This window comes from Fusarium poae, chromosome 1 (assembly GCF_019609905.1).
Source record: "Fusarium poae strain DAOMC 252244 chromosome 1, whole genome shotgun sequence".
Lineage (NCBI taxonomy): Eukaryota > Fungi > Ascomycota > Sordariomycetes > Hypocreales > Nectriaceae > Fusarium > Fusarium poae.
The window spans coordinates 4,591,520-4,617,035 of NC_058399.1; the positions used below are offsets into that span (position 1 = coordinate 4,591,520).

At 48.4% G+C, this 25,516-nt stretch overlaps 10 protein-coding genes and 2 non-coding genes across 12 annotated transcripts; 8 read left to right on the plus strand and 4 right to left on the minus strand.

The window, feature by feature from the left end:
* Window positions 1-142: 142 nt before the first annotated feature.
* FPOAC1_001486 (uncharacterized protein) lies at window positions 143-1,942 on the plus strand (the record flags this gene model as incomplete). The annotated part of the gene is made up of 1 exon (XM_044846090.1): window positions 143-1,942. One exon carries the CDS (start codon window positions 143-145, stop codon window positions 1,940-1,942), a length of 1,800 nt encoding a protein of 599 aa, XP_044712006.1.
* An 864-nt stretch (window positions 1,943-2,806) lies between these two features.
* FPOAC1_001487 (uncharacterized protein) lies at window positions 2,807-3,431 on the minus strand (the record flags this gene model as incomplete). Its single annotated transcript, XM_044846091.1, has 2 exons — window positions 2,807-3,219; window positions 3,275-3,431. The coding sequence occupies 2 exons, from the start codon at window positions 3,429-3,431 to the stop codon at window positions 2,807-2,809; spliced, it is 570 nt and encodes a 189-aa protein (XP_044712007.1).
* Window positions 3,432-4,089: 658 nt separating this feature from the next.
* Window positions 4,090-5,464, minus strand: FPOAC1_001488 (uncharacterized protein; the record flags this gene model as incomplete). The annotated part of the gene is made up of 3 exons (XM_044846092.1): window positions 4,090-5,123; window positions 5,198-5,252; window positions 5,309-5,464. The coding sequence occupies 3 exons, from the start codon at window positions 5,462-5,464 to the stop codon at window positions 4,090-4,092; spliced, it is 1,245 nt and encodes a 414-aa protein (XP_044712008.1).
* Window positions 5,465-6,303: 839 nt separating this feature from the next.
* Window positions 6,304-7,335, plus strand: FPOAC1_001489 (uncharacterized protein; the record flags this gene model as incomplete). The annotated part of the gene is made up of 3 exons (XM_044846093.1): window positions 6,304-6,556; window positions 6,625-6,753; window positions 6,812-7,335. 3 exons carry the CDS (start codon window positions 6,304-6,306, stop codon window positions 7,333-7,335), a joined length of 906 nt encoding a protein of 301 aa, XP_044712009.1.
* Window positions 7,336-7,785: 450 nt separating this feature from the next.
* FPOAC1_001490 lies at window positions 7,786-7,857 on the plus strand. Its single transcript has one exon. It is a non-coding gene; the product is annotated as a tRNA-Thr (tRNA).
* Window positions 7,858-7,940: 83 nt separating this feature from the next.
* FPOAC1_001491 lies at window positions 7,941-8,012 on the plus strand. The gene has a single exon. It is a non-coding gene; the product is annotated as a tRNA-Thr (tRNA).
* A 629-nt stretch (window positions 8,013-8,641) lies between these two features.
* Window positions 8,642-10,929, minus strand: NOG2 (GTPase required for pre-60S ribosomal subunit nuclear export and maturation; the record flags this gene model as incomplete). Its single annotated transcript, XM_044846094.1, has 3 exons — window positions 8,642-9,664; window positions 10,009-10,753; window positions 10,832-10,929. 3 exons carry the CDS (start codon window positions 10,927-10,929, stop codon window positions 8,642-8,644), a joined length of 1,866 nt encoding a protein of 621 aa, XP_044712010.1.
* A 328-nt stretch (window positions 10,930-11,257) lies between these two features.
* FPOAC1_001493 (uncharacterized protein) lies at window positions 11,258-12,166 on the plus strand (the record flags this gene model as incomplete). Its single annotated transcript, XM_044846095.1, has 1 exon — window positions 11,258-12,166. The coding sequence occupies one exon, from the start codon at window positions 11,258-11,260 to the stop codon at window positions 12,164-12,166; it is 909 nt and encodes a 302-aa protein (XP_044712011.1).
* A 330-nt stretch (window positions 12,167-12,496) lies between these two features.
* FPOAC1_001494 (uncharacterized protein) lies at window positions 12,497-15,897 on the minus strand (the record flags this gene model as incomplete). The annotated part of the gene is made up of 4 exons (XM_044846096.1): window positions 12,497-15,171; window positions 15,226-15,516; window positions 15,575-15,687; window positions 15,746-15,897. 4 exons carry the CDS (start codon window positions 15,895-15,897, stop codon window positions 12,497-12,499), a joined length of 3,231 nt encoding a protein of 1,076 aa, XP_044712012.1.
* Window positions 15,898-17,628: 1,731 nt separating this feature from the next.
* On the plus strand, window positions 17,629-18,932 carry FPOAC1_001495 (uncharacterized protein; the record flags this gene model as incomplete). Its single annotated transcript, XM_044846097.1, has 3 exons — window positions 17,629-17,939; window positions 17,997-18,165; window positions 18,216-18,932. The coding sequence occupies 3 exons, from the start codon at window positions 17,629-17,631 to the stop codon at window positions 18,930-18,932; spliced, it is 1,197 nt and encodes a 398-aa protein (XP_044712013.1).
* Window positions 18,933-20,674: 1,742 nt separating this feature from the next.
* FPOAC1_001496 (uncharacterized protein) lies at window positions 20,675-22,209 on the plus strand (the record flags this gene model as incomplete). Its single annotated transcript, XM_044846098.1, has 2 exons — window positions 20,675-20,987; window positions 21,044-22,209. The coding sequence occupies 2 exons, from the start codon at window positions 20,675-20,677 to the stop codon at window positions 22,207-22,209; spliced, it is 1,479 nt and encodes a 492-aa protein (XP_044712014.1).
* A 536-nt stretch (window positions 22,210-22,745) lies between these two features.
* MEF1 (Elongation factor G, mitochondrial) lies at window positions 22,746-25,267 on the plus strand (the record flags this gene model as incomplete). Its single annotated transcript, XM_044846099.1, has 4 exons — window positions 22,746-22,912; window positions 22,971-23,082; window positions 23,137-25,163; window positions 25,213-25,267. 4 exons carry the CDS (start codon window positions 22,746-22,748, stop codon window positions 25,265-25,267), a joined length of 2,361 nt encoding a protein of 786 aa, XP_044712015.1.
* Window positions 25,268-25,516: the final 249 nt, after the last annotated feature.

Sequence of the window (25,516 nt, forward strand, 5' to 3'; positions counted from 1 at the left end):
CTAACCCAGCTGGCTGATAATATCCCATCTATTTGTGATTTCAAGCATTGTTAAAACATCCGTTATCTTCATTTCCACCGCCACTACTGAAATACCTACCTATACTACGTCACTGTCAATCTCTTCTGTGACAACCCCAGCAATGGCCGACTTTGCCAATTTCGACGGAACTCCCAGCAGCCTGGGCAGCGACACAAACAATAGAAAGGCTGCTATCCTCGAAAGACATCTCCCAGATGGATACTCAGCCGACCCGGATGTTGCCTTTGGGCCCGCCAACCCCTCGGGTTCAGCCTCTGCTTCGGCCACAAACGTCAACGATGACTCTCAAGCAGAACCGGTCGAATCCTCGCTCCTTCTACAGGGTGGTGATATGCATCGCGACATGTTCAAGATAAAGGCTCGCGCGAGTTCTCTCCGCCGCGCTGCCACCTTCTCCCATCATGCAATTCCTCGTTTGGCGTCCGAAGACGACCTGAGTCACTCTGAGCAGCGTGAGCCGGGAGGCTTCCGACGATACCACATCCAGCGACGTGCCCGGCAAAGACGCATGAGCGGTTACACAATTGTAGCCAAGAACTTTGTCGACTTCCTCGACCTGTATGGGAGCTTTGCAGGCGAAGATCTTGAGGACAACGATAGCGAAGACGAATCTGCCATTGACGACCGAGAGGACGGTGATGTCGAGCAGCCGCCTGAGCTCCGGCCATTACTTGGGCGGAGACGAAGCTCCAAGAGACTGAGGAAGACGGGCGATGCGACAACTACAAAGACATTCTTTACCCTCATCAAAGCTTTCATTGGAACTGGAATCATGTTCCTGCCGAAAGCCTTTCGCAACGGTGGAATTTTGTTCTCGTCAATCACACTAATTGTACTTTCTTTGGTCAATTGTGGATGCTTTCGGCTCCTTCTTGACTGCCGTCAAATCTACGGAGGTGGTTACGGAGAACTTGGCGAGGCCATCATTGGTCCCCGGTTCAGAAGTCTGGTTCTTGCTTCAATTGCCATCTCCCAGCTTGGATTCGTCTGTGCCGGTCTCATCTTCACAGCCGAGAATCTCTATGCCTTTCTTGACGCTGTGACCGCCAATCATCGCGAGCTGATGTTCAGTGTGCCCAGTTTGATTGCTCTACAGTTGGTCGCTCTTGTTCCCCTTGCACTAATTCGAAACATCTCCAAGCTTGGACCTGCTGCCCTTCTCGCTGATGTTTTTATCCTAATTGGTATTGTCTACATCTGGTATTATGACATTGCTGCACTGTCCCAGCATGGCATGGACTCAACCGTGAAGCTGTTTAATCCCAAAGACTTCACTTTGACCATCGGCTCAGGAATCTTCACCTTTGAAGGCATCGGACTTATTTTGCCCATTCAGTCAAGCATGAAGAGACCGGAGCACTTCCCAGGCCTCCTCTATTTGGTCATGTTCATCATCACTATTATTTTTACATCAGTTGGAGCGCTTTGCTACGCAACGTTTGGTGAGGATACCAAGATTCAGGTCATCTCCAACTTCCCCCAGGATTCTCCCCTCGTCAATGCTGTCCAGTTTCTTTATTCCATTGCGGTCCTGGCAGGAGACCCAGTTCAGCTGTTCCCAGCCGCTCGTATCATTGAGACATCCATCTTCGGAGAGCGGGCAACTGGCAAGAAGAGCATTGCCATCAAGTGGAAGAAGAATGCTCTCAGAACTTTTATTGCAGGTGTGTGCGTAGGTGTCAGTATCCTCGGCGCCAGTGATTTGGACAAGTTTGTGGCATTGATTGGAAGCTTTGCTTGCGTCCCTCTGGTCTACATCTACCCTGCCTTGTTACATTACAAGGGAGCAGCCCAAACCACTAGGGCCAAAGTTATCGACGTCATCGTCATGGTTGTTGGCTTCATCGCCATGGTGTACACTACCCTGGTCACTGTGTACCAGTGGATTGATAGCGTATGAGCAGGCCCCAGCTACGTTGACTATCTACGGAAGAGGGACTAAGAAACAAGACTGGAAGAAAGGCAACTTTTAAAAGGGGAGACACTGGATCGGGCCTTACAGGTTTTGGTAGGGCGTATCATATCTTTGTTGTTTTATTCATCATTACCATGGTATTGACGGTTGGCCTAGGGCTCGATCCGAGCCGGTCTCAGAGGGTGTATCTAGGCAACAAAACGAGACGAAGCATAGCATAATCTCACGTGTAATGTTTGTAGGTTTGGTAGAAGGCGTTGATGTATCTCATTCTTAAGCTATAGGCAAATTATTTTAGCTCTCATTATATTTCTACGCCAGGCCCTCGCGAAATTGAAAGATCCATGTCCCATTTATGCGGTGTATGCAACATTGACTTCGATCTTGAGTGAAGTTTGATTCTAGTGATAAGAAATGTCATGGCCTGGAAATGAGAATTTTCTGATTCACTTGCGACTGTGTCAGGGTTATAACTTGCCATATGATGATGAGACCAAAACCTTTGTCTGTGCAATTAACCTGAAGCACCGCAACACATATTGTTCAAGTATCATTAAATTGCAACCCCTTCCTACTTCGCGGTCTTTAGCTCGACATCGAGAACAGACGAAATGAAAGAGATTCTCGTGTTTACTGCCTCACAGAAGCTGTGCTGCAGCAAGGCCTTGGTCAAGCCTACTGGGGACCCGACTTTTACCAGCCTAACCAATATGGTTTCTTTTGATGTTTGCCTCAGCCTGCGTGGCCGGGTCATGAATGTTTCTTTGTTTTATACACGCCTTCAAAACTATTTGTGCATTTTTTGAGCTCCTATGCAACTCAAACATCCATTATTCTCATGGATATCCTTCAATTGGGACTTGTCACATGCGAGAATGTCTTTTTCTGGCCAAGCTTACTCAATAACCCAGGCTGTATCCGTAGCTTCGCCTCAATATCCTTTTCAGGGATACCTCGATCACGAAACTTCATGGCATCTACCATTGTCCTCATGTCGAGAAAGCGTCGGCCACCACGTCCCATGTTTGCGAAGTCTTCCTCCGCCTCGTCTTGTAGTCGGTCTCGGGCTCCAAGCGCAACCAGCGTTGTGTTTTTTTGACTCGGTGCAAAGTGAGGACCCGAAGGCGCTGTTGATCCGAGGGGTGTCGCAGCAGTAGATGAGGGTGAGTAGGTAGGGTTCGAATCGGCAATGCCCATCTGGTGTAGACGGCGCGAGAAGTCACCAGTAGGGAGATCTGGGTCTGTAGCATCAGCTCGAATAGCTGCAAGAACCAGTCAGTGGAAATGAAGAGAGACGAAACAACCCAGTGCACCAACCTTCATCTTTTTCGCTGCTCCTTAGAGTCTTAGACTGGGCTTTCGGGGCCTCTGCCCTTGGTTGGCGTGCCACCACCTGGGGAACTGCAGCTCCCGGTGCTCGAGCAGGGTACTTTCGCGCTGCGCCTTTGGCGACTTTGGAAGAAGAAGAGCCCATTTTGAGTATGCGAAATGAGGATACTAGAGAAGAGGAGAAGAAGGATGCCAGAAGCTAATACTACACAGCGCAATTGGAGGATCAACGATGGTCAAGCCCAGTGGCGGGCCTTTTCGATGATGTTATCGATATCCAGTCATCGGTGCGGAATTTTTCCGTACCTAATCATCAATTCATAGGTAGGGACTAACGATTAAGGAGACAAAACCACTTTACTCGCTTCATTATAGCCTTCCTAATGGTAGCATTTTTGTTAATCTGGTATCCTCAACCGCGGTATGAACATTCTTACCAAAGGTACCCTCACAATCTACGAGTCATCGAAGCACCATCATTACAGCCGTTATTCTCAACATCTATCCTTTTAAACAGCAAACACCATGAACAATCAAGGTGACATAGAGCAGATGGCACTATTTCCGATACCAACGCTACACTGCTTGTCCTAATATAGAATACATGGGTATCTTTCGCTGTAAATCAATTCAAACAAAGACAATACCAAGGTTGTCGAAATCCAAAATGGCCTCTAATCCCAACCTCGAAACAAGCGCCTACGTACGGGCCGAAGGGAAGCTCAACTGAGTTGACACACAGGGATTGGTCCGACAATAATACACTCAGCTAACTCTTTCTCTGCACAGAAAACCACCACTTATCACCACAATGTGGGGTTGTTACTAGACCGTAGGCCAGGATACTGCTGCTGCAGTGGCGTGTTTGAGGGAAACTCGGTGACTTCAGGCTCAAAGAACAAATCGTGAGGCTCAGTGAATGACCACTCAGGGGGTATGATATTTTCTTTTTCGTCTTCCATCCAGAACAGCGCCCCGTTAGCCATTGCGACAGGCCTGCCTGTCACCTTTGATCCATCCTGCGAGTGTACCCGCTTTCCTGTCATCATATAGCACCAGAATGATTGACCATAGGTGTCGATGGTAAGGCTAGCGATCTTAACAAACTTGGCATCTGCAAGGTGGAGATCGCAAAGGTATTCGCCAACCCGATATGGCCCAGAGACGCCATTGTAAGCCAGATGACGAGCTATATCGATCTGGTAGGAGAGGTATGTTTTCGAGTCACACATTCCAGCTGGCGTCGGTGGTTTGGGACAAGTAGCGATCAGATCCGGACTGCAGTATGGAATCATTTGATTTGCAATATCAAGGTCGAAGAGGCCATAATTGACGGGGTCCCCGTTCGCGACAAAGGGGTTGTTTGTACCACTACATGCTTGTTTCTCGGCTCGCTTTCTCCGGTTAGTTGACTTCTTGGATGCTCGGGCGCTTCTTATAACGTCCAGGTCTTTTTGTTTGTCCTGCTTGGAGTTTTTGGTTTGGATTGAATCAAGGCGAGGGCGCCCTCGACGCTCGATGCGATTTTGGTTACCGGCGGAGGCGTTGGGTGAGAGGTCGCAGGGTGCCTTGCAGGATGGTGGCACGACAGCCGGTACATGAGTTGGCTGGGGGAGAGCCATGAGGTCGTAGGACGGATCCTCATCTTCCTGTCTCGATTTGGCAGAGTATCGCCTGTTCAGTACCTTGGGACGCTGAGGAGAAAGTCTCGCGGTATCCGTGTGCGCATCTATACTCGAGTGGTCGGTTGTGATTGTCTTGGAAACCATAGACGAGCTGGTGGCAACTGTGATACTGTCCTCAATCTTTTCTGGGAGGGGGCGGCTTGACACTCCTCCTGTAAGCTCTCGTCAGTCTTATTTCTTTCAACATTAACAGAAACAGTTTTATGCACACCCTAAGGAGCTTCACTGCCGCTATTGACTGTCAACTTGTTGGCTCTTAGATTGTGGGTGACGTTGTCCTTCTTCGAGACGGTAAGTGAGTGTTGCTGCAGTGTTGATATTGTGTCATGGTGCGCACCTGATCAGAAGATGGGGCGCTGTATATATCTTCACAAAGAGGATCGGGGGATGCGCGGGCAAATCGGCTTGCGATGCTCACTCTAGTCTTGGGTCGGGAAGCCGACCTAGAGCGCGAACGCACTTTTTCTTCGGTTGCAGCGGCGGTGGTACTCATTTTTAACTCTGCTTGGGGCTGAAAGTGAAAATGTTGTATAGGTAGGTAGGTAGTAAATTCAGGTTGAAGAGGTTTAAGTCAAGGTCGAAATTTAATTTCAGGGGACGAAGCGCAGGAAAACAAACACTGGACAGGGTAACGGGGTAACGGGCAGGAGTGATGCAGTGATCAGGTACAAGTATGGACCAATAATATGGCAACAATCGTCTGATCGGGTGAGTCCAAATTGATGGCAAAGTATAGGTGATGGGTAAAGGCGGCAGTGGCAATGACAGCTGTCTGCACTTGCCTTGAGGTTTGTCGAAACACTCAACAATAATACCGCCCAGCAACTCAACATTATTCAACCAAGCTTTCAATATGTCAAGACTTTAGTTCTACGATATCGGTTAGGCATACCTATTGGCTTCATTGCTAAGAAAGACAACTTTCGATACATTGTAGTGACTTAGTTAGCCCTGACGAACAGGAGGCAAGTTGCTGTGCAACTCAAGTGGCAACACCCTTAAGATTTGAAGTCCTCATGAATGAAATAACGCATTTGTAGGATGTGACTGAGACCATCTACTTATTAGGTACTGTTTAATACCTAGAGTATTCATCGCACTATTACTGACATCATGTAAGAGGTAGGCCCAACATCCAGGCCACACTGAATGGGGAATAGGGGCTTCACCAGAACAGATTGCATTTGTGAGTTGCGCAAGTTACGTTGATGCACCCTTCGCCGCCTGGATATTCCGTTTCCGGTTGTTCCGCTATAGTAGCCTATCATGGCTTACCTGCTCTGAGCTATTTAGAACTTGGAACTTGCAGTCACAGTCTTCAGAAATGACAATATGGACATATCTCGAGAAACTACATTGAAAGCAGCATCGGCTGCCAACATCGTCTCAGAGTTTGTAGCTCATGAGCAAATACAAACTCTCTCAGATCTATACGATGCCTTGTTCAAACCTCTTGCTTCCCAGAAACAAGGATCTCTCCAGCCAGATGCTAGTCGCACTTCTGCGGTAGTGCTATGTCCGTCCGCAGTCCTTTCCACGTCAGAGACAGTCTTCTCAATGGTAAAAGAGCTGATTGAGACGACACGTAAGTGATTGATAAGTGATATGACATCCAGTTGTCAAAAACAATAACATATGCTAAACTCTGAACAGAGTCTGGATCACTCGTACTCGTTCTCTGTGGGGGCATTGGCCACTCAACCCAGTTGATGCATGATGCTATAGCTTGTCATCCCAAGTACAGCCGCATCACTGATCGAGTCCGCATGTTACCAGAGGCTCGTATGCTCGAGACTATCGCAGAACAACTGGAAATTGAGGGTCAATACTGACGCCCAAGATTCCATGGGAACCGACAAAAGAGACAGGCTCGCGGTTTTGGTTGAAGACACGTCGACTAATTGTGCACTCAATGCCGTGAACGCGAGAAAGGTGCTAGACGCCAACGGTTACACATCACCGCTTTCCATTGTGGTTGCCCAGGATCCTACTATGTGTCGACGCACTGTTGCTGCATTTGAGCAAGTCTATGCTGATAAAGTCGATGAGGCTCCTACATTCAGTAGCTGGCCTACATTTGTACCAAGAGTGGCACCTGCAGATTCTCCGCCACTAGAAAAGGTCGGGAGTCTCACGTCACTCCTGTCCTATGATTTCTCAGGTTTCGAGGATAATCGCAAGACTGACCTTTGGAGCATGGAGCGGTTCATGTCTCTACTGATAGGAGAAATCCCACGAATGAGGGACGATGAAGATGGGTATGGGCCACGAGGCAAAGGGTCGATTGTGCATGTTGATATTCCACAGCGAGTCGAGGACGCCTGGAAGTTACTTCACAATTTGCTTGGTCAGAGCGTGCGATAACTATACTGGGTATGCATAAAATACTAGGCCCTTGTTGGGACATGTCAGAAACCATAACTGCCTTTTACTGTCAACCACCTGTTGAGTTCAGCCACCATTGTCCCCAGATTCTTCTTAGAAGGGTGCATTGTCTGCGCAACAGGGTCCAGATCGTATATCAACGCCCATAATTTCCATCCCAAGTCTCATGTTAAGCCCAGAAGCTCCACAGACTTACACAAGAAGGCTCTTGGGGCAGTATAAATGAAAACATTTATGCGACTGGCAAGGAAATGGGCGCTCTGTTAAGTGATAGAAAGAAACCTGGAAGACAATGGAAAATTCGTAGTATTTGTGAGGACTACCCAAAGTATGCGATGATGCTTGTACGTACTGCGGTTTCATTCCGAGAAGGAGTTTGCTTTGGATGTGGGTATATATTTTTTAACATGGTGCCAGTGTGTAATAAGCGCCCTTGTAGCTCAGTGGTAGAGCGTTGCACTTGTAATGCAAAGGTCCATTGTTCAATCCAGTGCGGGGGCATTATAATCTTTCTTTTTGCCTTTTGCCTGTTCTGTGTCTCCGTAAGTGTATAGGGACATGAATGAAACCGCTGCTTTGAATACGCCTTTATAGCTCAGTGGTAGAGCGTTGCACTTGTAATGCAAAGGTCCATAGTTCAATCCTGTGTGGAGGCATGTCTCCCAGTTATTATTTTTGTGTCATCTTCCTACTGAAATATACTGCTGACTGCACTTACCTTAGTAGGTACTCGCTATTTGCACAAGTTTATTGCTCGGAATGATCTTAATGAGAAGTAACAGTGCGAGTAAACAAGTAATGTACTCAATCATTGCTTTCATAAATTTAAATCCATTCGTGGCGGCTCGCTGTCAATCTAGAAAGAGATTCAAACAGAAGGTAAAAGATAGTAGCTAGAGTCAATCAGACCTTGGCGCTCAACATCAGACCAAAACTTATAGCAAAATATAAGCTCTGAACAGGAAGAGTCTTCCCTCTTCTTAAATAAAATCTCAATTTGAACCCATTGATGCGTTAACTTGAAAGATCTCAGACTATACCCCCACTTTAGGTAGGTATATACGTGAGGCCAATATCTATCAGTTAAATCTCAGTACCCAATGAGAAAAGAGAGAAAAAGTTAGGACTAATCTTTATGGAGTAATAGTAAGGGTGGCATTGATACACAATATACAAGGGAGTAGCTTCAAGGATACGAAAACATCAACGTGGGTATCATTAAGTTATTGAGGATGCTTAAGCAGGTGCCTCAGATGAATATAGAGATTTTCTGACTCCAGACCAATTATGCCCTCCTTTTTTTACTCGGCGGGCCACCCTTTGTCTTCTTTCCTTTACTTTTAGCTGCCGGTGCAGGCGCTTTTTGTTCCTCTTCCTCGACCTCCTGTACGTCTTGGGAGCCGCCTACCGATATCACATCATCTTCGGCGCTCTCGACTTCGCTCTCGCCATCTACTGTAGCTCCAAAGGACGGCTTTCTTGATCGCGCTTCCTCTGTGTCACTGCCGAACCCCTCAAAATCTGACTCTTCATCAGCACCAGAGCTCATACCCCCAGCCTTCTCCAGCGCTGCTTCGGCCTCTTGCTGAAGTTGTGCCTCGGCCGAGGCATCTTCATCATCCACTGCCTCCTCTTGCTTTCGCTTGCGGGGCATCTCTCCAAGTCTACCCTCACGATTCCCCACCTTTGTATCATCTTCGCCATCAGATTTTGGCGGAGGTGTGAACCAAGGAATTTTGCCGCGCATGAAATCATTGAGGACCATTTTAGCCACACCATCCAAATCAGGTTCGCCTCCACGGAGAAGGCGGCCAGCCTTTCGTGCGAGAAGCTCCAGGAACTCCGTGGAGTTTGTCCACCCCTTAAGCTCATAGGTCTTCTCCATATGGTGTTGCTTGACACGGTTTAATAGGGGTTGAATGTATTGCTCAGGATGTTCAACCTTCTCGACTCGAACGACACCCCGCAGCACCAAATCTGTGGGGGTATCAGTGCTCGAGGGAGGAACGATACCAGGACAGTCGATCAAGTAAATGCGCTTCATCAAACTGATATATTGCCATACTTTGGTCTCACCAGGGATAGGTGCAACAGTGCAAACCTTCTTCTTCATCAGGGTATTGATGATAGAGGATTTTCCGGTGTTGGGACCACCGATCAGCCCGACAGAAATTTGTTTTCGGTCAGAGTGTAGTGAGGAAAATTGTCGAAGTAGTTGAATGAGTGAGCCCTTTCCGAATGAGTTGTTGATTGAGGCGTGAAAAGCAAGAGTAGGGTGCTCTTTGGAGAGAGTGCGGACCCACGCAGCCTACATCGAGTTAGTATTTGAACTCATAATGTACACGATAAGTATTCAAAGGTATGATATGTTTGTGTCATCACTAAGAAGTATGCAATCGATGCCCCGTAATTGGTAAATGGCATAGGCAGACTTCAACTCAATCGGACACTTGGCCTGTCTCATGATGGTAACCAAAACGGCACACATCAGCCTAACAACAAAACGTTGACGACAGTCGAGACAGGCAGTTATTCTCCCAACGTTATAACAGACAAGTTCCATGGTACATAAGGGAACAAATCCTGACAAAGAACATTGGGGTATATGGACGTAGATGCAAAGGATGGTGAGGAGAGGAAGGATAAACTTACTGCGACACTTGTAGGAACCAGATCGACCTTATTGAGCAATAAAATACATGCTTTATGGCTTGCCTCTTCCTTCAGATACTTCTCGACACTTAAACAGCGAGTGCCGATAGGATCTCGAGCATCAAGTACGTGAATGATCACATCCGAAGAGTCGATAACCTTGTAGAGTTCGTTCCAAATTCGCTTGCTTTGTCCCTTGTCGAACACAGGCTCAATGGACATGGTGAGAGGCTTGCCAGCCTCATCAAGATCCTCAGCGTCACCAGAGGCGCCGGATAGAAGCTTTTGTTGCTCCAAGCGATCATGATAGGTGTCCATACTCTTCTCGGTATCGCCGACCATGTCGTCCAGACTGCTGACGCCAAGCTTAACTCGCTTACGCTGCGCCTTGGGACCGAAGACTTCGGCGAATGGTGATGTCTCGACGGTCATCTTGGCCTTGTGCTGTTTGATTCCATTCTGAGTATCCTTCCCATCCTTGATAAGGGTCATGGGCAGCTTGTTTGTCTTCAGCAGAACCTGGTACGGATCACGAGATTGCTCATCCATTGCCTCGCGAAAGGCATTTAGGGAGTCCTGAGAGATCACTCGAGTGTTTGTAAACCACTTGCGGTTCGGCTCGATACGAGCGTTGGGGATGTCGCGCGACTGGTATGAGGCAGCCTTGGTAATCTCTCCAATTGCGTTTCTCTGCACCTTTCCTCCATCGCGAAGCATGTTAAGGTGCTTCACCTTTTTCGCATCGCTGTGATAATGGTCAGCCTTGCTTGGCCAGTGGTCGCTTCTCCAGTGGTTGCAATTAACAGCAATGCAATGCACTTACCGATAAAAGTTCTCGCCCTTGGTCTTGACATTGTTAAGACCATCTCCTCCTTTGCCTTGGCGCTCGCGCCGGGTGGCTTCTTTCTTTCCAGTACCCATGGTGAAAAAGTTGGTCGAGGATACTGGCGACAAAAATGAAAAGAGAAGATGGGCGATTCAGAAATTTATTTGAACTTTTTTTTTCTCCGTTCTTAGTAGCGAATGAGCCCCACTTACTTCCCTCGGGGGCTGGTGGCGGGGCTAAATGGCAAGGGGCCGGCGCTAGGTGTCGGACCAAGATAATCCGGCAGACTTCATCCGACGTCGATTTTCTCAGTCGGTCAATGAGGTAAAAGTCGAGAAGCGAATTCAACGACAGGGTCACAACCTCAATTGCAATCCTAGCCTGAGCCCTTCAGCGCTAAAATCGGCGCTGGCTCCTTTCACGATGTCTTTTGGTCTCGCAACTTCCGGCTCAAGGGTGGCTGCCCGCCAGCTCCTCACAGCTTCAAGAGCCTTTTCGACTTCGGCTGCTACTCTCGAACAAGTCCCTCCAGAGTCCCCATCATACATTCGTTTGCCCACACCACCCCAGTCCGACGAAAAGAAGCTTCCTCGTGTCAGAGGTCATCTCCCAGTGCCTCGCGAGGTTTTCCCTCGCGTTGGGGGCGAAAGCAAGGTTGGGCTCAACTATCTCAATAAGACCACTCCACCACCAGTTTCATATCGAAAGCCCATAAACGATAGTCAAGTATGGAGGAAAAAAATGGCAATAACCCGTCGAGGTAATCTTGGTGATGGTCTGAAAGAGCTTTGGCGGCGACGAAATGAACGCCTAGAGTTGCACAACGAGCGTGTGAGCCGCAAGTTTGAGGAGAACCACGAGGCTGTCAAGGCACCCGAACGAGCAGACGACGCCCTCACCCGGAGCACAGTGTTGAAAGATGTGCTAGATACCAAAACACGTGTCGATCCTGAGCGTTTCGAACGTGCAGAGCAGAGCCGTGCCAATAATGAACGAACTCTGTCAGCAAAACGCGAGGCTCGCCGAGATGCTTTGATGGAGCTCTACATCAATGCGTCCAAGTTCATCGTCAGTGAGAGTGAGCTCAAGACTGAGATTGACACAATTTTCGCCGAGGACTTCTTCCACAAGCAAGGATTCGATGTTGGTCGATATGGCTCCGCCGAAAACACATGGGACGTGTGGGGCAAGCCAACCTCAATCAACGACATGTTGGAAACTACGACGGGTGTGTCTACGAAGATTATGGACTTTTACGAAACCGAGTATGATCGCTCGGTGAAGCGACAGAAGAGAATTGCCGAGGAGTTTACTGGTGGCAAGATGGAGTAAACTATACCTAATGGCTTGTACAATATTTTGTATCCCATATTACTGTAACTATTCCAGACATCGCATTTTGAAGCGACCCAAACGACGTCTGAACGAATTCCACCCAAAGTGTTTCTAAATTGATGTGGTGTTCCCACATGTCTCGGCTAGCTAAAATGAAAATCGACACAACAATTACCCAAAAACGACAGGGGAAAACATATCCATAGTCCAACGCCAATAGTGTTCAGCTCAACATATACCCACGTGCACCACTGCGAAGTACGGCAACGTCCTCCTTCATTTCTCATATATACGTCTTCGGTGATGCTCCAAATCCAACTGTACTGTCTATCGTCTCTCAACAAGCAGAATGTGCATGGCAGCATAAGACAAGACGATGAATACAGCAGCGAATATTCCCAGGTTTCTAATGTCAGGCCACATGGCGTCATTGTTGAACCCGAAAGAGCTAAGGATCGCTGCGCCGGGGACAGTAATGTCGAGGCCGTACTTGCTGTCCACAAGTGTAAGATGGAGAACCTCGTTAACAATAAGTGATTCAAAGCCGTAGTGGAATATGGATAGCGTCTGGAGCCAGAGCGCGCCCTTTGGAGTGGCCTTGTGGTTGAGCAGGAAACCGGCAAAAAGAAGACTGAAGAGCATGACAAGACTGCCAATCAGGTTTGCCACACTGCCATCCTTACAAACAATGCCGATGAACAGGCACACGGCGGCTGCGGCCATATTGAACAATACTAGCACGAGGATGAAGTTGAAGAAATGCGTCGAGTCGGCCACCAGTCCTGTCATGGGATATATGATGGAGCCCATGAGGATTGGGGGGATGATCCGAAGTGGAATAATATCGAAAAGTACCTTGGCCGCAAAGTATGTGGCGGGTGCATAATAGCCATTAGCACGCTCCCGAACAAAAAGGAGACGTTCGGTAGCGAAAACATTGAGACTCGTGAGGGTGCTGAACCCAAAGAGCGCGAGTAAGAAAAAGAAGAGACCAAGTCGGTTTTGAAAGCCAGGGATATCATCAGTGAGTCCATAGAAGAGATAACCCGAGAAAACAGCCAAGACGATGGCAATAGCGTAGTGGGTGAGCATGAGCATTGGATTTCGGTACAGGTTTTTCCATGTCCTCTGGGACAGAATGATGAACTGGCGCAGGTATCCGACACGAGCATATCCTTTTCCTACGGCACTGACATGAATGTTCGGCCCCTCGGTGGTATAGCCATTTGAATTGGTGCCGTTGGCGTTCTCTGCGGTGTGGATGGCTTGCTGGATCTCTTCATGGGTTGAGCGGGCGATCTCTGAGTGAATAAATGACTGAGTCATGATGTCGAGATCGGTTCCAGTGGCAGCTGCTGGAGGCAGATCATGAGGGTCCTCAAGAAGAGGGGCAGCTAGAGAGTCAACAGGGTTTTGATGAAGTCGATAGGCGCCATTATCCTCGCCACCAGCATCTGAGGATGCTGCAGTATCGACAGTCTTTCTGCGAGTAAACAGCTGACGCTCCTGGCGAACCTTGACAGAATGTTTACGGTGATTCTTGGGTCTGCTCGAGCTAGCATCGTCATCTCCAGAGGTGGTACCAGAAATGCTTGCGACAGACTTGATTGCACGAGTGCTGCTGGGGCCAACACTACTGTTGTCGAGGCCGACAGTTCCATCGTCAATCGACTGGGTACTACCAGCATGCATGGTAAGATCGACAAGATAATCTGCGATATTGAATCCAGGAGGACATTCATAGCCGATTTCGTCAAAGTAGCTCTGACATTGGTTAAAGGGGCCTGAATAAACAGTTCGTCCTCGCGCCAACAGCACCAGTCTGTCGAAAAGAGCAACAATATTGGAGCGCGGCTGGTGAATTGTGAAAATGACAGTACGCTGGTAGGTCTTCGCGAGGGTCACGAGACACTCAATAACGTTGTAGGCGTTGTAGGCATCGAGGCCACTGGTGGGTTCATCCAGGAACAAGATCGAGGGGCTGGTCACCAGTTCGCAGGCAATTCCAACACGTCTCTTCTCGCCACCCGAGATACCACGGCCCTTACCTTCTTCAGAACCGATAAGGGAATCACGAATGTGGTGAATGCCAAGTTCCTTCTCGACCTCGAGTACTCGTTGCTCCTTGGCAGCACGTCCCATGTCGCGGGGAAGTCGAAGTAGGGCACTGGTAAGAATCGTCTCATGAACGGTAAGAGTAGGGAGCATGGTATCCTCCTGATCCACGAATCCAACAACATTCTTGTAGTCGCTATCGTCGACCTTTTCTCCATTGACGTAGAAATTACCATGAACCTGTCCGCGCTTATTCTTTCGGGCTAGTATGTCGAGGAATGTTGTCTTTCCTGCTCCAGAAGCACCCATAATGGCAGTTACTTCTCCTGGTTTGCAAATACCACGAATTCCTGTGAGAATCTGTTTACCATTGAGATTGTAAGCGACGTCGTCGAAATAAAGTGACGCGGGCTTGTGATCCGCCATCAATTTAGTGCTCTCGTCGTCGGAGTCCTCCAAGCGAATCGCCCCATAGTTCAACTTTCGCCTCGACAGATACCATGTCAGGATGATGACAGCAACCAGAAACAGCGAGCAACCGGCGATGACGCCAGCAATAAGGGGTGTGTTAATCTTTTTCACTGGTCGCTTCCATCCTGGCACCTCTGTCTCGTAGAGGCACTCGCCAGCATGACAGTCGAGGAAGATGCTGGAATCGCCGATCAATGCGAGAATCAACGCATCCATCTCAGGTTCTTTGAAGGCGCAGTCGTGGGTGCCACCGTGTTTCTGAGTACACTCAAACCGACCCGGGCCTTGAATAGACTGATCGAGGAAGTCGGTAAGATCAATCGATCCATCCTTACCACACAGCATCCTGTCAGGAATACAGCTGCAGCTGATCTTGTTGCATTTGTAGGAAGTGGTGTTCTTGGTCTCCTCCCAATCGGCGGACGAGTCACATTCGGAAAGGTGACAGTAGAAAGACTCGACGGCATCAACCCAAACTAAAACAGACATTAGCACTGCTCACAGCGAACGAGTCGAAACTTGTGACTGACATTGAAAGTCGCAGGTCTGGTCTTCTTGTTTGCAGGTAAACGTGACCTCGGGGCGCTGTTTGCCAAGCAAGGATGTAATCTTCTGGTTCGTGACATCGCAAATCTGGTAGTTATGGTTTACGACTTCTCCGTTTTGGTAACATACGCCGCCTTCACCTTTCTCCATAAGAGCGTTGCAGGCTTTGTTGTCTGTACAGACATTGCAGTTAATGCCGGTCCAACCCTCGTCGCATTCGCATGTTGAGCCGGAACGCATTGGGCGATCCTTTCCTTTGGGGAGTGAGCCGCATACTAGCAAAACGATCAGTCTATGTTCCATATATATCAGGAGGATGGAGGGTGGTCGTACGTGGCTCGAGACAATCGTCACCGCCAAATCCCTCAGGACAGGCGCATTTCCCATTAAACTCGTTGCAGCCGGCGTATTGCGCACAAGTATGTGCTGGGAGGAGACAATTAAAGCTATGTTCAGGTCAGCAAAAAGAATCGTGATTGTATCGATAGCAGTGTAATGACACACCATGGAGGACAGCCGTCTGGACGATCGCCCATCAGAGCTAACTGTGCGCGTAGTTGATCGGCCTGCGAATACGTTGCGTTTTGTGAGGCCATCGCGATGCCAGGCCAAAAGGCCACAGCACCTATTAGGAGGCTCCTTAATGTAGGAGCCATAACTGCAGCGATACGAGTATGATGCAGTTTTGGTGATGGAACAATGGATGTTAATGGGAGGTGAAGCCTGGTCAGTTTAAACGATGGCCGGCTAGGGAACGAGTACCTCTCCGTATCAGCGCGACAAGGATAAGCTGTTTGGCTGAGGAGTGGCGCCCCCGCGTTACTCTGCCATTTAGGCAACCGGAGGCAGGTACGGAGGGTGCGTCTGTCCCCAACATCGGCCAGATGTCAAAGGCTATATTTATGATTGGTTGGCACAGCCACTAACTATGGGTCTCATGACTCGATATGGTCCAGTGTATCTTTAGCAACCAGCACCATGAAACTATGACAGCTTCAACTTCCAAGCATGCACAGGCCAATGGAAATCGCTGTTTCACCCACGTAACGCATTTTCTTGATAGAGAGTCTCTTTATTTGATAGATTCGAAATGACAATACTCTGCAAACTCTTTATCATGGGCTGAAATCGCGTACAGGTAGACGGTCAAGTTTCATATAGTACTGACGTCATTAATATCGACGCGATTCTCCATTTTAAGCACGATAAGATTATGCACTACATGATAATGTCTAAATGCCACTAAGGAACTGTTTAAGGCGCATGAACTTCTCATGATCATGACTCTGTCAATGATAACCCTTGATTCGCTGTTTCCAAGTAGACCTAAAATTCCCGCATGTAACGTCAATGGTTTCGCCATACCGTTCCTGGTCGGGCAAACTTCATACTTTATTTGTCTCCTAGTACAGCTACCCTGAACTTGATATGCTCATGCTCATGCTGATGTACAACATGCCTGTCTTTCTAGATATGCAGTACCTTGATTATATTAATTAATAATAAATAGTACTAAGGGTTTTTTATGTATCATTTGGTCGGGTGTTGGTCTGCTTTATGGCTAAGACTGCCTTGTACTCTCTCAAACGATTTGCGCGACATTTATACACATGTACGAACAAGCAAGTGCGTTACCAAAGCAAACTATTCCAAATATTACCAAGGATACGCTACTGCGTTGTTTGTCTTCAGAGCCTATAATGCTCATATTATTACAAGCCCTGTTAAAATTCTGAAGCATATGGTGACAGTATGGTAGAACAATACTCTTCATACCAGCGTATCTTGGTGTTTTCTTACCCAAGTATCAACAAACCATAGCAGTAATATAGCAGAACGGTCGCTCATACCTAGGTACCTTACGCATGATAACCACGAACAGCATGGGGCAAACCCAGTTAATTATGTACATAGGCAGACAGTGGTTGTGTTCCCCCCCGGATTTTATCCCTGTCAATTAGCCTAACAAATACAACTAAGCTTTGTGGGGGAAGATTAAACAGGCAAGTTATGGCTAAGTTATCAGACAATCCCTTACTTCAGAGGCCAAGCTGGGGTATCAAAATGCCAGCTCAAGCACACAAGACCAGACAAGATAACAGCCTCAATTAGCAACCTGGGTAGACATCCAAAACAGTTCACTGTCGAAGTAGTCGAAAGGCATTGGAAGGACGTACTAGGGTGGACCAGTAGTCCACTGTCAAAGTACCTAACTAGAGGGCGTCAAAACTCAAAAGACATTGGAAAGGCGCACTAGGGCGGGTCAGTAGCCCCCTCTTATTTATACAAGTACTCAATCTTGAACTACAGGTACTCACTCGATATCGAAGTGTTTAATTCCAAAACGAAAGTATCTAAACGCAGGGTGATTTTCCGAGATCGCAAATATGGTTAGAATCGCCCCCTTCGCCGTTGAGCAATGGATGGATGACTACGAGACAACGGCTGGAGTCCTGAACGTTGCCGAGACGTGTGCTGCGTCTGTATCCATAGATGATTTGGTTGGCATGTGCAGAGACACGCAGACTTCAGGCCCTATCGACACAAGCATCAAACTCACCTATGGCAGTATCCCTGGCTCATATATACTGCGGGAACGAATTGCAGCTCATTGTAGTGGCGAGGGTGCTCGATTTGCCGCCGAGGATATTATCGTTACCCAAGGTGCAATTGGTGCCAACTTCTTGGCTTTGTATAGGTAAGCAAAAGCTCGCAATCGTTTCATTTTCGTTGTCTTATTGATCTTTCGATGAAGCCTCCTAGAGCCTGGAGACCATGTCGTTTGCGTCTACCCGACATACCAGCAGCTATATGATGTTCCTCGCAGCATTGGGGCAGAAGTCACGTTGTGGAAGTTGAAAGAAGAAGAAAACTTCGTGCCCAATACGGATGACCTGGTGGATTTAATCCAAAACAACACAAAGGTGCGGTCGAAAGCAACATGGAGAGAACTGCCACTTACAATGAATACCAGATGATCATAATCAACAACCCAAACAACCCGACCGGCGCGCCTATTCCGGACAGTATACTGAAACGCATTGCCCAGATAGCAAAGGAGAAAGACGTGATTCTTTTCTCAGATGAGGTTTACCGGCCGCTGTTCCACGGAGGAGCATTTGGTCAGATCCAAGTACCACAGCCAGCGACAGCTTTGGGCCACGAGAAGTCGATGGTGACCGGGTCTATGTCGAAAGGGTATGCTCTGGCTGGCATCAGAGTTGGTTGGATTGCCAGTAGGGATAAATCTATCATATCCACCATAATGGCGGCACGAGACTACACCACCATCAGCGTTTCGCAAATAGACGACCAAATTGCGAGATACGCTCTGTCGCCAGAAGTATCGCCATCTCTCGTTGATCGCAACTTGACTTTGGCAAGAACTAATTCGCGACTGGTCAAGGAGTTCATTGAAGGCTACAAATCGGTATGCTCATGGGTGGAACCCACTGCCGGTACGACCGCTTTCGTTCGATTCAACAATAAGAATGGCGAACCTGTTAACGACGTCGACTTTTGCTTGGACCTGTTGCGCAAGAACAACGTGTTGCTTGTGGCGGGTTCGAAGTGTTTTGGTGATGACAAGGACTTCAAAGGCTATGTAAGAATGGGATACGTTTGTGAGACTGATGTTTTAGTAGAGGGATTGAAGCGATTGGGAGCCTATATCGACTCAAACCTGTTGTAACTAATAAGCGCAAAGGTCAGTAAATACCTTGCAAAGTAACTTAGTGCCCATATCGCGCAAATGGCGCGACTGGTTCTTGCATATCGTTGTCGATTTTTGCGTGCCCCCGTATTCACGCCACGGTGATTTAGTACTAAGTTAGTATGTACATCCCACAACTGCGCGGATCAACGGCACTGCAGCTGGACTTGGCCGAAGCGTCGTCGTCAGCTGTTAATGTCCAACACTCGCACGGCTATACGGAAAGTGGGAGAAAATGCATGAAAAGACAAGGGTCGAATCCAACCATTTTATGAGTTGGATCATCCATTTGTTTTTGGGAAACTCAATTATTGATCTGCCAGGTACCGCGCTTTAATTCGATGGCGCTGATGATCACTTCTTGGCAGTCTCATCTGAGTTTACGAACCACTTTACCACTGTACAAATCTCGTATACCTTGGTAGGTAAGAGTTGGGTACCTATACCGAGATTCAATAGGTAAACCAAGAATGATTATATGCGCTATAATAGAAGCCAAATGTGTGTATTATGAGCATTTCTCTCTTACCAGGTATCCCAACAAACAGAAATCCGACGATAACCAGGGAGAAAGGAGCAGGCTTTAACAACGGGCACGATACCCTTAGCTTCCGATCTTGCTTTCTGTACTCTGTACTCGGCCCATACGAAACAATTAGCACAAGGCTTCGTAAGCCCCAAACGACTAGACCATCTATACCCGGTCAGCCAGTCTAGTCAGTACCCGCCCATTTAGCTGCTAAGATACAACTGCAAGTACAGTAAAGTATCTGATGGTGATGAGAAACAGAAAGCACAAGACAATAGTTAACGTCTGTTTTGTGTCTTCCATCCGTTGGTCTACTGAGGTAAAGGGGATTTCTCTCTTCCAACCAAGCACCCTTTTTCTACTTTAGTACCTAGTGCAGGGCAAAGACCAAGTCAAGTACTGCTAAGCTAAGGCAAGGGTCAACAAGACAAGACATCCATCCGCCTTGGCGCTATTATTAACTTCTGCACATAGGTACTACGTTATGGGATACTAGACACAGCACGTCCAGCTGCTAGCAACGTACCTTACTCCAGGTACTAAAGGTTAGTAGGTACCCGTACCCGTACCCGTACCAGTACTGGTTGGTACGGGACTGACAACTTGGTGGTAATAGTCGTCGTCCAACAAGGAAAGTCCCGACTCACAGCTTGCGTGGCCCCCCCCGTGCCGTTTCTTCCACTTCGACCATCCATTTCTGATTTCTCCTGTCAATCGATACCTTCTAATCAACCAATTGCTCATCTTCATTCGTTTTTTGTTGCATTCCTCACCCTTGTCCTTTTTTATATTCTCCAGAATTCCCCTCACTGCACTTGTCAAAGTCTCCACCTCCCACGTCCTGTCTTTGACACTGTCCTGTCTGTACCCTGCCTCTTACGTTCATTGCGCATCCATTCTTTAACAGACGCCTCGTTAGTGCCACTGGACTGGAACTCACTTAACTGGGAAGCGCTCCTGCATCACACGTCGCTTGACCCGATACCCTACAATTCTTCTTTTTGCATCATACATATCCCACTTGGAATTGCAGAACAATACGACATTCTTTGTTATTGTATTTCCTTATACTGGCTGGCTGGCTGGCCTCGCGCCCATTCACCCTATGGAGGAGGGTGGCGTTACCCCGTTGCAACGCCATTCCTAAACTCATCTCTCTCTGGCTTCCAACTGCTCATTCTCGGTGGCTGCAATGAAGTCGTGGCTCTGGGGCGCTTCACTGGTTTCGACATGGGGCCTTGTGTACGCTCAAACTGTCCAGTGGAGCATTGAAGGTCGCCATCCTCAACCACATCTGGCCCGCCGCACCAAAACAACATATGAGGAAGTCATCAGTAATGACAGATCCGAAGGAGGCTACTTTACGGAAGTTACAATCGGAAGTCCGCCCCAGAAAATCACCCTCCAGCTCGATACTGGGAGTAGCGATGTCTGGGTACCTTGGAATTGCGCAGACGTATGTACAGACAACGACGACAGGAAAGGCGGATGCCCTCTTGGAAGCTGTAAGAACATACACTGCCAGTGTTGGATATTCTCTGTTACTAACAATTCTTGCCAGTTGACCCAGATAAGTCCAAGTCCTTCAAGCATGTTGCACCCGGCATGTTCGGCATCACCTTTGTAGATGACAGCTACGTCAAGGGTGACTATTTCGAAGATCACTTTGAATTGGATGGTGCAGTCATCAATAACTTGACCATGGGCCTGGCTGTAAAGACAAACATCTCATATGGACTTATCGGTGTTGGTTACGCCAAGAATGAGGCCTCGGGCAGCACGACGGATGTCATCTATCCCAACCTTCCCGTTGCAATGTATGAAGCAGGCTATGTCAACACAATCGCCTACAGCGTTTGGCTCAACGATTTGGATGCTAAAGCCGGCACGGTTCTCTTTGGAGGCGTAGATACAGCAAAATATGTCGGTGACATGCATCGAATTGACATTCAACCGTTGGATGGTCATTACTATCACTTCGTAGTGGCACTGACTTCACTGGTCGCCACCAGCTCCAGCGGGAGTGACAACCTCACTTCAGAATGCTTCCCAATCAAAGCAGTCCTCGACTCTGGAACCACACTGAGCTATCTACCCCACGACTTGGCGACCGAGATTTGGAAAGAGGTTGGTGCTGTTTGGTCACCATACTATGGTGTTGCTGTTCTTCCCTGCGCTTACGGTAGGAACGACGGGAATTTCACCTTTGGCTTTGCTGGCCCTGATGGCCCTGTTATCAGTGTAGGAATGGATGAGCTTGTTCTCACCATGACCAGTGACAGGGCCAACATGCCTGTTTTTGAGTCGGGGCCCTACAAGGGCCATACAATGTGCTCTTTTGGCATACAAAACGATACCAGCGACCTTTACCTACTTGGAAACACCTTTCTTCGATCTGCATATGTTGTCTACGATCTTGTCAATAATGAGGTTGGAATTGCTGCCACCGACTTCAACTCCACGGCAACTAAACGAGTTGCGTTCAAAAGTTATGGAGCAAGCATCCCATCCGCAACGACAGTGCCAAATCAGCACAAGGCGACTGAGAACCCTTCTGTTTCAGGCCATAATTTTACTGCTGCGGATGGGTTCCAGGAGTCAGACTGGGATTCGGATGACGAGGATAACGCAGCATCATCTCTGACACCCTCTGGAACGCCCTTGGTGATGGCTGTCGCCACAATGGGCTTTGTACTTTTAGGTGGAGGGATTTTCCACACTTTTTGACGATGATGTCCGAGGAGTTTTGCCAGCATGGTATAGAGAGCCATACCCTTTTAGAGGCCATGGATTCATGACGCTGGCGTTATTCAAGGGTTTGTTGATGTGGACATGAGCTGATTTTGGCGTTAACGGCGGGCATAGTCGTGGGTTATGAGGACAAAAGGGCGCAACGGGTGATGGGACGAATACCGCACATGATACCACTATAAGAATGGCATGAATGAGCCTAAATGATATTCACTACTTGGAAATACCAATTGTAACAGATTTTATTGGAAACGTCAAGTCCTGCTGTTGGAAATGGAATGGAGGTTTGAAGCCAACTGCTGTGCTGCCAGCTTTAGATTCACCCAAAATTACAGGGAGGTGTAGGACCGTTTCTGGCGAAAATTAAGCGCTGAGCGAATCAGAGACGTAGACGCACGTGGCACAGCGCCTCCATCCTGTTAATCCCGACTCTAGAGAAAAAAGTTTCTAAAGGGCCGTCCTTCATTGGCAACCCTCTCCTCAACTTCTTCACTGAAGTCCAAGTTTGCACAATGAGGGCAACAAGGGCTGCCAGATGGCTCAATAGCCGTCTGATATTGGGCGCCCAGCAGTCAAGCTGCGGTAGCCATTCTTTTACTATATCTGCTGCTGCCCCCGCCTGGGAGAGCCGACGTGCTTTTAGCCAGACCAAGCGTGCCTGCAATGCTGCGCAAGAAGCGTGAGTTCAATTGAAACCCCAATTCGTTGTGAAACACCTCACTTATACCGTGAACCAGTCTCAAGAAAGCCCAAGAAGACGCTGCCAGTCTGACGCCTGAATATGTCGCCGCAAACATGTCCACCGAGGAGGCCAAGCGTCTATCTCGAGTGCGCAACATTGGTATTGCTGTACGATCATGACACCCCACCAACTCTTCACATCTGCTAATGAGGACCTAATAGGCACATATCGACAGCGGAAAGACAACCGTCAGCGAACGAGTCTTGTTCTACACCGGCCGAATCAACTCGATCCATGAGGTTCGAGGTAAAGACTCTGTCGGCGCCAAGATGGACTCTATGGAACTCGAAAGGGAAAAAGGCATCACCATCCAGTCTGCGGCTACGTTCGCTGATTGGAAGAAAACGGAAAACGGCAAAGAGGAAACCTACCACTTCAACCTGATTGATACACCCGGTCACATTGATTTCACTATCGAAGTCGAGCGAGCTCTCCGAGTCCTCGACGGTGCTGTCATGATTCTGTGCGCTGTTTCTGGCGTCCAGTCTCAAACTATCACCGTCGACCGTCAAATGAAGCGTTACAATGTCCCCCGAATCTCCTTCGTCAACAAGATGGACCGAATGGGTGCCAACCCCTGGAAGGCCGTCGAGCAGATCAACACCAAGCTCAAGATTCCCGCTGCTGCTATTCAGATTCCTATTGGTGCCGAAGATGAGTTCCTGGGCGTTGTCGACTTGATCAACATGCAGGCTATGTACTTTGAAGGTCCCCGTGGTACCAAGGTTCGCATCACCGACCAGATTCCTGGCCCGCTTCAGGAGTTTGCCAAGGAGAAGCGCCAGGCCCTGATTGAAAAGCTCGCCGATGTCGATGACGAAATTGCCGAACTGTTCCTTGACGAGCAGGAGCCTTCCAATGCTCAGATCAAGGCTGCTATCCGCCGTGCCACTATCGCTCGAACTTTCACTCCTGTTATGATGGGTTCCGCCCTTGCTGACAAGGGTGTTCAACCCATGCTCGACGCCGTCTGTGACTACCTGCCTAACCCCTCCGAGATTGAAAACACTGGTCTGGATAAGTCTCAGGGAGAGAAGACTGTCAAGCTGGTCCCCTATGACTCTCTTCCTTTTGTCGGTCTTGCCTTCAAGCTCGAAGAGAACAATTATGGTCAGCTCACCTATATCCGAGTCTACCAGGGCAAACTGAGCAAGGGTACCTACCTCTTCAACTCCCGAACTGATAAGAAGGTTCGAATTCCTCGAATTGTCCGCATGCATTCCAACGAGATGGAGGATGTATCCGAGGTTGGTGCCGGTGAGATCTGCGCTGTCTTTGGTGTTGACTGTGCTTCTGGTGACACTTTCACTGACGGTGGCCTCCCCTACACTATGTCTTCTATGTTCGTCCCCGACGCTGTCATGTCTCTGTCCATCAAGCCAAAGCGAACTGGAGATGCCGACAACTTCAGTAAGGCCATGAACCGTTTCCAGCGTGAGGATCCTACTTTCCGTGTTCACGTCGACGCAGAGAGTGAGGAGACCATCATTTCTGGTATGGGTGAATTGCATCTCGAAGTTTACGTTGAGCGTCTGCGACGTGAGTACAAGACCGATTGTGTCACTGGCCAGCCTCGTGTTGCCTACCGAGAGACTATTGCCCGCCGAGCCGACTATGATTTCCTTTTCAAGCGACAGAGTGGTGGTCCAGGTGACTTTGCTCGTGTTGCTGGATGGATCGAGCCTAATGATGAGCCCGACAAGAACCACTATGAGAGCCAGGTCGTCGGTGGCAACATTCCTGATAAGTTTCTGTCTGCTTGTGCCAAGGGTTTCGAGGCTGTTTGCGAAAAGGGTCCTCTCCTGGGCCACAAGGTTATTGGCGCCAGGATGGTTGTCAACGATGGCGCCACTCACGTTACTGATTCCTCCGATCACGCTTTCAACCTGGCCACACAGATGGCTTTCAAGAAGTCTTTCCCCGAAGCTGGCGGTCAGGTTCTGGAGCCTTTGATGAAGACCACCATCACTGCCCCCAACGAGTTCCAGGGTAACATTCTGATGCTTATGAACAAGCGTAATGCTACCATTCACGATACCGATATTGGCAGCGAGGACTTCACTCTTATCTGTGACTGCAGTTTGAATGCCATGTTTGGCTTCAGCTCCCAGCTTCGTGCCGCTACCCAGGGCAAGGGCGAGTTCAGCATGGAATTCAGCCACTACGCTCCCGCCCCCCCTCATCTCCAGTATGTATAACCCCATATGTAAGAGCTACAATCACTAACGGCTGTTTAGGAAAGAGTTAGTCGCCAAGCACCAGGCTGAGATTGAGGCCAAGCGAACCAAATAAACAAGTCCCAGGACTTGGAAGAGAATTGCCAGACACGTCAGAGATGTGATGGCTGAGGCGCAATCCACATTGCGCCAATGTACAATACAAATGATGATCTTGTAATATAATGTCACAACAACTCCTTGCCAGGGGTTTAGAAGTCCACGACAGATAGATGAGTAGAAGAATCTGGATGAGGGTGCCATTGTCATACAAGGCGTTGGAAAAGATGGACAAATAAAAGGGATAAAATATACAATCCTCTCT